The following is a 10,204-nucleotide window of genomic DNA, read 5'->3' as shown; positions in this document are numbered from 1 at the left end:
ATGGCGGCGGCCGCCCGGACGCGGGGACTTGGCGCTGCCCTCGCCGCCGGCGCCGTGCTGGCCCTCTGCCTGCTGCCGGCCCCCACCGCCTCGCACGAGGACCTGTACCACGGGCACGGACACTCGCACGAGGACCTGTACCACGGGCACGGACACTCGCACGAGGGCATGTACCACGGCCATGGCCACTCGCACGAGGACGCGCACCATGGCCACTCGCACGAGGGCGTGTACCACGGGCACGGCCACTCGCACGAGGACCTGCACCACGGTCACAGTCACTCACACGAGGGCATGTATCATGGGCACCACAGCCACTCGCACGAGGACCTGCACCATGGCCACTCGCACGAGGACATGTATCACGGGCATCACGGCCACTCGCACGAGGACCTGCACCACGGCCACGGCCACTCGCACGAGGACATGCATCACGGGCATCATGGCCACTCGCACGAGGACCTGCACCACGGCCACTCGCACGAGCGCTTCCCCCCGGATCCCTCCAAACCGCCGCCGCGGACGGACACGCTGACGCTGTGGATGCACGTGAGTGTGCCCCCCGCAACCTGAGACCCCCTGGGGATGTTGCGGGGGGCAGAGCGCCCCGTGACCCGTCCCCGTGTGCATCACAGACGATGGCGGCCACCCTGGTGATCAGCGCCGCCCCGTACCTCGTCCTCTTCCTCATCCCGGTGGAGTCCAACGCCCCGCGGCACCAAGCGCTCCTCAAGCTGCTCCTCAGCTTCGCAGCGGGGGGGCTGCTGGGGGACGCCTTCCTCCACCTCATCCCCCACGCCCTGGGTGAGCGTCGCGTGCCCCCCCTGCCCCCCAGACGCCCGCCTCGGGGACAGTGGGGATGCGGTGGCGCTCACCGTCCCCCTTTTTTATGTCCCCGCAGCGCCCCACACGCACCACGGCGAGGGCGGCCACGCGCACGCCGAGCCGGGCGGCCATGGCCACTCGCACCACGGTAGGATGCTTTGGGGGGGGGTGTGAGCATGGGGACACCGAGGGGACGGTGCCACTGCTCACCGTGTCCCCCTCGCCCAGGCCAGGAGCACGCCCGCATGCTGACGGTGGGGTTGTGGGTGCTGGCCGGCATTGTGGCCTTCCTGGTGGTGGAGACCTTCGTCCGGCACGCCAAGGGCGGCCACGGCCACGGCCACAGCCACGGCCACGGTAGGTCACAACGCCGTGGGGGGGGTGACAGGAGGGTTTGGGGGGGACACTGAGCCCCCCCCGTTGTCCCCCTCCGCAGGGGTCAAGGCCAAGAGCAGCTCCAGCGAAGGTGAGGAGGAGCCGGGGGCGGCGGGGGCGGCGGGAGAGGATGGCCACCAAGGGCCACCGCGGCAAGAGCCGGCCGGCGGGGAAGGTGGCGGAGGAGTCGGGTACGGGGGGGACGGGGGACAGGGATGGGGGGCAGGAAGGACCCCAATGGGGACGGGGACACTGGGGGGGGGCGTGACAGGGACTGGAGGGGGCCCTGGAGGGGACAGGGACACTGGCGGGGGGCGGGGGGAGGTGGCAGGGACTGGAGGGGGCTCTGGAGGGGACATGGGGGGGGTGACAGGGACTGGAGGGGACACGGGGACCCCAATGGGGACAGGAACACTGGGGGCGTGACAGGGACTGGAGGGGACATGGGGACCCCAGTGAGGACAGGGATGCTGGGGGGGTGGCAGGGACTGGAAGGGGCTCTGGAGGGGACGGGGACCCCAACGGGGACAGGACATGGGGGAGGGGGGGACAGAGAATGGAGGGGACATGGGGATCCCAATGGGGACAGGGACATGGGGGGGGTGACAGGGACTGGAGAGGGCTGTGGAGGGGAAATGGGGACCCCAATGGGGACAGGGACATGGGGGGGGTGACAGGGACTGGAAGGCACATGGGGACCCCAAAGGGGACAGGGCCACTTGGGGGGGGGGGAACGACCTGAGACCCTGATGGGGGACAGGGACCCCATGGGGCAAGGACTGGAGGGGACACGGGGACCCCATGGGGACAGGGCCGCTGGGGGGGGGTGGGGACATCGGGGGGTGGCAGGGACCCTCATGGGGCGCTGACGTCCCCCCCGCCATCCCCGCAGCCATGGAGGTGTCGGGGTACCTGAACCTGGCAGCCGACCTGGCGCACAACTTCACCGATGGGCTGGCCATCGGCGCCTCCTTCCTGGCGGGGCCGGGGCTGGGGATGGTGACGGCGGTGACGGTGCTGCTGCACGAGCTGCCCCACGAGGTGGGCGACTTCGCCATCCTCGTCCAGTCGGGCTGCAGCAAGCGCAAGGTGAGCAGGGGCACGGTGTCCCCGGTGCCCACAGTGTCCCCGGTGTCCCCAGTGCCCATGGTGCCCCCAATGACCACAGTGTCTCCAGTGCCCACGGTGTCCCCAATGTCCCCAGTGCCCACAGTGTCCCCAGTGTCCCCAGAGGCCATGCTGTCCCCAGTGCCCCTGGCGTCCCTAGTGCCCACAGTGTCCCTGGTATCCACGGTGCCCCCAATGACCACAGTGTCTCCAGTGCCCACGGTGTCCCCAGTGTCCCCAGAGGCCATGCTGTCCCCAGTGCCCCCGGTGTCCCCAGTGCCCACAGTGTCCCTGGTATCCACGGTGTCCCCAGTGCCCATGGTGCCCCCAATGACCACAGTGTCTCCAGTGCCCACGGTGTCCCCAGTGTCCCCAGAGGCCACGCTGTCCCCAGTGCCCACAGTGTCCCCAGCGCCCATTGTGTCCCTGGTGTCCCAAAGCCCACGGTGTCCATAGTGTCCCCAGTGCCCACAATGTCCCCGGTGTCCCTGGTGCCCACAGTGTCCCCAGTACCCCCAGTGACCCCAGTACCTCTGGTCACCAGTGTCCCCATTACCCCCCGTGACCACAGTACCCCAGGTGCCCCAGTGCCCCCAGTGAGCACAGTACCCCAAGTGCCCTGAAGTGTCCCAGTGCCCCCAGTACCCCCAGTGCCCCTGGTGACCACGGTGTCCCCAGAGGCCACAGTGTCCCCAGCGCCCACAGTGTCCCCATTGTCCCCAGAGACCATGGTGTCCCCCGTGTCCCCGTGCCCACGGTGATCACGGTAGCCCTGGTGCCCACAGTGTCCCCAGTATCCCTAATGACCCCAATACATCCAGTCACCAGTGCCTCCGGTGCTCCTGGTGACCCCAGTGCCCCCAGTGAGCACAGTACCCTAAGTGCCCTGAAGTGTCCCAGTACCCCCGGTGCCCCTGGTGCCCACAGTGTCCCCAGAGGCCACGGTGCCCCCAATGCCCCCAGTACCCACGGTGTACCCGGTGTCCCCAGTGCCCACGGTGTCCCCCATGTCCCCAGAGGCCACGGTGTCCCACAGTGTCCCCCGTGCCCACCGTGTCCCCAGTGTCCCCAAAGCCCAAGGTGTTCCCAGTGCCCCCAATAACTATGGTACCCCCGGTGCCCACAGTGTCCCCAGAGGCCACAGTGCCCCCAGTGCCCCCAGTGTCCCCAATGGCCACAGTTCCCACAGTGTCCCCAGAGGCCACAGTGACCCCAGTACCTCCAGTCACCAGTGTCCCCATTGCTGCCGGTGACCACAGTACCCCCGGTGCTCCTGGTGCCCACAGTGTCCCCACTGCCCACAGTGCCCACGGTGTCCCCAGTGCCCATGGTGTCCCCACTGCCCACAGTGTTCCTGGTGTCCCCAGAGGCCACAGTGTCCCCAGTGCCCACGGTGTCCCCAGAGACCCCAGTGTCCCCAATGCCCACAGTGTCCCCGTGCCCCCAGTGCCCACAGTGTCCCCAGTGTCCCTGTGCCCCTGGTGATCACGGTACCCCTGGTGCCCCCAGTACCCCCAGTGACCCCAGTTCCTCTGGTGTCCCAGTGTCCCCATTGCCCCCGGTGCCCCCAGTACCCCAGGTGCTCCTGGTGACCCCAGTGTCCCCAGTGAGCACAGTACTCCAAGTGCCCTGAAGTGTCCCAGTACCCCTGGTGACCATGGGGTCCCCAGTGCCCACAGTGTCCCCAATGCCCCCGGTGTCCCCAACACCCACAGTGTCCCCAGCGCCCATTGTGTCCCTGGTGTCCCAAAGCCCATGGTGTCCACAGTGTCCCCAGTGCCCCTGATGCCCCCGGTGTCCCCAATGCCCCCGGTGTCCCCAGTGCCCCCAGTGCCCCTGATGCCCCCGGTGTCCCCAATGCCCACAGTGTCCCAGTGCCCACGGTGTCCCCAGTGTCCCCGGTACCCCCGGTGCCCGGTGTCAGCGGGGAGCCCCATCTCTTCCCGGCGGCGTCCCCCGGGGGTGCCGCCGTCCCCAACCCGGTCCCGGTCCCCAGGCCATGCGTCTGCAGCTGGTGACGGCGCTGGGAGCGGTGGCGGGGGCCGCCTGCTCGCTGCTGGCGGAGGGGGCGGGCGAGGCGGCCACGCTGGGGGTCCTGCCCTTCACCGCCGGCGGCTTCATCTACGTCGGCACCGTCTCCGTCATCCCCGAGCTGCTGCGGGACGCCGGGCCCCTCCAGTCCCTCCTGCAGGTCCTGGGGCTGCTGGCCGGCGTCGCCATGATGGTGGCCATCGCCCACTACGAGTAGGGGACCCTGGGGGGGGGGGCACCCTCCGTGCGCCCCATTTTGGGGGCTCGTCCCTCTGGGGAGGGGGAGCTGCGTTTACCCGGACCCCCCCTCCCAGCTCTCTGGACCAAAGCGGGGGTCCCATGGCTCCCCGATTTGGGGTGGGGGGGCTCCCTGCGATGGGGGGGGGTCCTGGCGGTGGGGACCAAGGGGGGCGACATGGGGGGGCCCGGGCCGGGGGTCACCGGTTACCGGGCAGGTTTCGGGGCGGGGGGGGGGGGTTTGTAGTGACTGTAATGGCTCGTGGCTTTGATTAATTAAAGAGGAAAGGCTGAGCTGAGGCGGGGGGGCCCCGGGTGACGCCAAAAGCCGCGGGGGCGCGCGGGCGCTGACGTAGCCCCGTGACGTAGCCGCCGCTCACTTCCGGCGCCGCCATGGGCCCGGCGGGGCGGCTCGGCGGGGCGGTCGCGCTGGTCACAGGTGGCCGTGACGTGGCGTGACGTGGGGGGGGACGCGCCCCGCGTGGGGCGGGGTCTCGCGTGGAGGGGGGGGAGCGGGAAGGCGGGGGGGCCCCGCGGGGGGGCAGTGCCCATGGGGGGCGGGCCCCACGGGAGGGCACTCGGGGGGGGTAAGGCGGGGGGGGGTGACAGCCCACGGGGGGACGCCGGGGGGAAACCCCGGTGACATGAGGTGGCAGAGGCACGGGTGGCACTGGGGGGGGGGCAGAACCACGGGTGGTACGGGGCGGGGGGGGGCAGAACCACGGGTGGCACTGGGGGGGGGTGACAGACCCCGCGGGTGGCACTGGGGGGGGGGGGTGACAGACCCCGCGGGTGGCACTGGGGGGGGGTAGAACCACGGGTGGCACTGGGGGGGGGGGTGACAGAGCCCGCGGGTGGCACTGGGGGGGGTAGAACCACGGGTGGCACTGGGGGGGGGTGACAGAGCCCGCGGGTGGCACTGGGGGGGGGTAGAACCACGGGTGGCACTGGGGGGGGGTGACAGAGCCCACGGGTGGCACTGGGGGGGTGACAGAACCCACGGGTGGCACTGGGGGGGTGTGACAGACCCCGCGGGTAGCATTAAGGGGGTGACAGAGCCCACGGGCAGTACTGGAGGGGAGTGACAGAGCCCACGGGTGGCACTGGGGGGGGTGACAAAGCCCACGGGTGGCACTGGGGGGGTGTGGGACAATCCCTGTGATGCTTGGGACAGAGGACAGAGCCCACGGGTGGCACTGGGGGGGGTGACAGAGCCCACGGGTGGCACTGGGGGGGGATGACAGACCCCACGGGTGGCACTGGGGGGGGGGGCAGAACCACGGGTGGCACTGGGGGGGTGACAGAGCCCACGGGTGGTACTGGGGGGGGATGACAGAGCCCAGGGGTGGCACTGGGGGGGTGACAGACCCCACGGGTGGCACTGGGGAGGGGTGACAGACCCCACGGGCAGTACTGGAGGGGGTGACAAAGCCCACGGGTGGCACTGGGGGGGTGTGGGACAATCCCTGTGACACTTGGGACAGAGGACAGACCCTACGGGTGGCACTGGGGGGGGTGACAGAACCACGGGTGGCACTGGGGGGGGGGGGTGGCACAACCCACGGGTGGCACTGGGGGGGGTGACAGACCCCACGGGCAGTACTGGAGGGGGTGACAGACCCCACGGGTGGCACTGGGGGGGGGGTGACAGACCCCACGGGTAGCACTGGGGGGGGTGACAAAGCCCACGGGTGGCACTGGGGGGGGTGACAGACCCCACGGGTGGCACTGGGGGGGGGGTGACAGAACCACGGGTGGCACCGGGGGGGGGGGTGACAAAGCCCACGGGTGGCACTGGGGGGGTGACAGAGCCCATCGCGAGCACCCTTGGGGAGGGGACAGACCCCACGGGTTGACACCTGGGGGGGTGAAACACCCCACGGGTGGTACTTGGGGGGCAGGCCACAGGCACCATGTGGGGTGACAGATACCACGGGGGGGTGGGGGGTGTCCAGAGTGGGGCACCCTGGGGAGCACCCCACGGGTGACAACCCCCCCGCGTGACACCCCCCCGCGTGACCCCCCCCAGGAGGTGCCAGTGGCATCGGCCGCGCCGTCTGCGCCCGCCTGGCACAGGACGGCGCCCGCCTGGCGGTGGCCGACCGGGACGAGGCCGGGGCGGGGGTGACGGTGGGGGGGCTCCACGCGGGGGGGGGGACACCCCACGCGGGGAGTGGGGGCTCCCCCCAGCCCCACGCCGCCTTCGGGGTGGACGTGGCTGAGGCCACCAGCGTCACCCGGCTCCTGGACCGCATCCAGGTAACCCCCCCCGCCCCCGCCACCCCCCCCGTCCCCAAGTGGGGACCTGGGGTGGCCCCACGCCCCTCCCCCCAACGCCCACGCGCCTCCCCCTGCCCCCCCAGGAGCATTTCGGGGTCCCCCCCCCGCATCTGCGTGGGGTGCGCCGGCATCACCCGGGACGAGTTCCTGCTGCGCATGGGGGAGGGGGCGTTCCGGGAGGTGCTGGGGGTCAACCTGACGGTATGGGGGGCATGGGGACATCGGGGGGACACGGGGGGGACACGGGGGACATGGGGACACTGGGGACAGGGGGACGTGGGGACATCAGGGTGGACACGGGGGACATGGGGACGTTGGGGGGGACACTGGGGATGTGGGGACATGGGGGGACACTGGGGACAGGGGGACGTGGGGACATCGGGGGGACACTGGGGACATGGGGGAACATGGGGGGGACACGGGAACGTGGCGGCACTGGGGACGGGGGACATCAGGGGGACATGGGAGGACATGGGGACGTCGTGGGGGGCACGGGGGACATGGCGACACGAGGGACGGGGGGACACGCATACTGGGGACGGGGACATGGGGACACGGGGGACATGGGGGGGACGGGGGGGACATGGTGGGGACACGGGGACATGGGGACACTGGGGACGGGGACATCGGGGACATGAGAGGACATGGGGACGTCGAGGGGGACACGCGGACATTGCAGGACATGGGATGGGGGGACATCGGGGGCACATGGGGACATTGGGGGACACGGGGACATCGGGGGGACATTGGGGATGTGGGGACATGGGGGGGATGGGGGCGAGAGGGGACACGGGGGGCATGGGGGGACATGAGGGGACACGGGGGAGGTGGGGACGGGGGGACACGGGTGGGGACGTCCCCCCCCACGGCCCCGTGTCCCCCCAGGGGACCTTCCTGGTGACGCAGGCGGTGGCCCGGGCGCTGGTGGCCGCAGGGGCTCCCGGCGGCTCCATCATCCACGTGGGCAGCATCGTGGGCAAGGTGGGCCGGGGGTGACGGGGACATGGGTGACACCCCCAACTGGTGTCACCCCCCCTCCCCACTCGTGTCACCCCCCTACGCGTGTGTGTCCCCCCCCAGGTGGGCAACCTGGGCCAGGCCAACTACGCCGCGTCCAAGGCCGGGGTGGAGGGGCTGACCCGGGCGTGCGCCAAGGAGCTGGCCAGGTAGGGGACACGGGGGGGACGCGGGGAGGACATGGGGGGACATGGGGACACGGGGGGGACGCCCTGAGCCCCGCGGTGTCCGTGTGTCTGTCCCCCAGGTTCGGGATCCGGTGCAACGCGGTGCTGCCGGGTTTCATCGTCACCCCCATGACGGACAAGGTGCCCCCCAAGGTGCTGGAGAAGGTAAAGGGGGGGGGGGTGGCACTTGGGGACACTTGGGGACGTTTGGGGACATGGGGAGGGGGCGCTTGGGGACACCCGTGGGGTGACGCTGTCCCCGCTCAGTTTGCAGGGATGGTGCCGCTGGGACGCCTCGGGGACCCGCAGGGTGAGTTGGGGACAGGGGGACATGGGGGGGACACCGGGTGACACGGGGGGACACGGGGGGCCAGGGCGGTCCCCCGGGTGTCACCGTGTCCCCCCCAGACGTGGCGGACGTCTGCGCCTTCCTGGCCTCGGAGGACAGCAGCTACATCACGGGCGCCAGTGTGGAGGTGACAGGTGGGGACGTGCTGCCACCCCCCGCTGTCCCCGGCGGGGTTCCCCTCCCGTGTCCCTGTGTCCCCCCAGTGTCCCCACAGGTCCCTGACCCCTGTGTGTCCCCCATAGCCCCATGACCCTGTCCCCATGACCTTGTCCCCCCCAGTGTCCCCCATGTCCCTGTCCCCATGTCCTTGTCTCCCATCCCTGTCCCCGTGTCCCCCATGTCCCCACCACCCTGTCCCCATGTCTGTCCCCCCCAGTGTCCCCCATGTCTCCGTGTCCCTGTCCCCATGTCCTTGTCCTGCCCGTGTCCCCCATGTCCCTGTCCCCCCATGTGTCCTCTATGTCCCCCTGTGTCCCCCACGTCCCTGTCCCCCTGTGTCCCCATATCCCCATGACGCTGTCCCCATGTCTGTCCCCCCAGTGTCCCCCATGTGTCCCCGTGCCCCTGTCCCCCCATGTGTCCCTGTCCCCGTGTCCCTGTCCCCACATCCCTGTCCCTCCATGTCCCCCCATATTGCCATGACCCTGTCGCCATGTCTGTCCCCCCCAGTGTCCCCCATGTCCCTGTGTCCCCATGTCCCTATGTCCCCGTGTCCCTGTCCCCGTGTCCGTGTCCCCCGTGTCCCCCATATTGCCATGACCCTGTCGCCATGTCTGTCCCCCCCAGTGTCCCCCATGTCCCTGTGTCCCCATGTCCCTATGTCCCCGTGTCCCTGTCCCCGTGTCCGTGTCCCCCGTGTCCCCCATATTGCCATGACCCTGTCGCCATGTCTGTCCCCCCCAGTGTCCCCCCGTGTCCCCATCCCCCCATGTGTCCCCCATGTCCCTGTCCCCCCCGTGTCCCCATCCCCCGAGTGTCCCACCCATGTCCCCCCCCCAAGGCCTCTCTCTCGTTTCAGGGGGTCTCTTCATGTGACGGAGCCGGCCCCGCCCCCCCCGTGTCACCCCCAACCCCCCCCCCAAAATAAACGGGGTGCAGCCCCGCCCCCCTGCACTGCATCTGCTCCCGCCTGGGTCCTCGGTGGGGGGGGGCGGGGGGGGTTTCGGGGGGGGTCCCCACCCGGGTGCCTGGGTGTCCCCCCCCCAACTGGGGGGACAGGGCGGGGGGGGGGAGGGGCGTCGTGGGGGGTCCCCACCCGGGGGGTCCCCACGCGGATACCTGGGTTCCCCGCCCCCAACTGGGGGGACACGGGCGGGTCTCGGGGGGGTCGTGGGGGTCCCCACCCAATTGGGGCGACACGGGGGGGCCTGGGGGGGGGTCACCCACCCGGGGTCCCCCTCCCCGGACGCGCGGGTCCCCTCCCCCCGCGCCGGGGCCGGGAGGGGGGAGGGGCCCGGGGACAGCGGGGGGCGGGGCGGGGGGGGAGGGGCGGGGGCCCCGTTTGAAGCCGGCGCCGGGGGGGGGGGGGGGGCGGGGCGATGCCGCCCATTCAGGTCCCCGTCACTCGGGGCAACCGGGGCCCGGGGGGTGGGGGGGGTCCCGGGGGTCCCCGCGCTGGGTGGCCCCCCCCGGGGGGCGGCCCCGGCTTTGTGCCCCGCGGCCTCCGCCATCACCGGGCGAGCGGGAGCGGCGGGGCCGGGCGGCGGCAGCGCTCCGGCCGCCGGGGTTCGAGGGGGCGAACCGGGCCGGGGGGGCCGGGCCGGGGGCACCCCACGGGCGTTCGCGGGGCGGGGGGGGAGAGGGGCGGTGGGGGGGT

The 10,204-nt window shown here is 71.6% G+C and overlaps 2 protein-coding genes across 2 annotated transcripts; both read left to right on the top strand.

Annotated features, from left to right (window-relative positions):
- On the top strand, positions 1–4,555 carry SLC39A7 (solute carrier family 39 member 7). The gene is made up of 7 exons (XM_075725310.1): positions 1–549; positions 636–804; positions 902–973; positions 1,054–1,182; positions 1,262–1,291; positions 2,093–2,289; positions 4,304–4,555. Exons 1-7 carry the CDS (start codon positions 1–3, stop codon positions 4,553–4,555), a joined length of 1,398 nt encoding a protein of 465 aa, XP_075581425.1.
- Positions 4,556–4,968: 413 nt separating this feature from the next.
- On the top strand, positions 4,969–9,431 carry HSD17B8 (hydroxysteroid 17-beta dehydrogenase 8). The gene is given in 10 exon segments (XM_075725366.1): positions 4,969–5,014; positions 6,605–6,834; positions 6,939–6,947; positions 6,949–7,056; positions 7,741–7,836; positions 7,936–8,021; positions 8,120–8,204; positions 8,307–8,349; positions 8,448–8,522; positions 9,407–9,431. Coding segments are annotated over 10 exon segments (795 nt in total). The 3' UTR covers positions 9,424–9,431.
- The last annotated feature ends 773 nt before the right edge of the window (positions 9,432–10,204 follow it).

Source organism: Pelecanus crispus, chromosome 29 (genome assembly GCF_030463565.1).
Source record: "Pelecanus crispus isolate bPelCri1 chromosome 29, bPelCri1.pri, whole genome shotgun sequence".
NCBI classification, from domain to species: Eukaryota; Metazoa; Chordata; class Aves; order Pelecaniformes; family Pelecanidae; genus Pelecanus; species Pelecanus crispus.
Note: the sequence above shows the minus strand (reverse complement) of the source record. Positions and strands in the feature narration are given on the sequence as shown.

Excerpts from the sequence above, each read along its gene's own strand:
- SLC39A7 (XM_075725310.1), top strand. The coding sequence starts at position 1 with ATGGCGGCGGCCGCCCGGACGCGGGGACTTGGCGCTGCCCTCGCCGCC. Across the intron at positions 974-1,053 it reads CCATGGCCACTCGCACCACG|GCCAGGAGCACGCCCGCATG; the intron begins GTAGGATGCTTT and ends CCCCTCGCCCAG. Across the intron at positions 2,290-4,303 it reads CGGGCTGCAGCAAGCGCAAG|GCCATGCGTCTGCAGCTGGT; the intron begins GTGAGCAGGGGC and ends CCCGGTCCCCAG.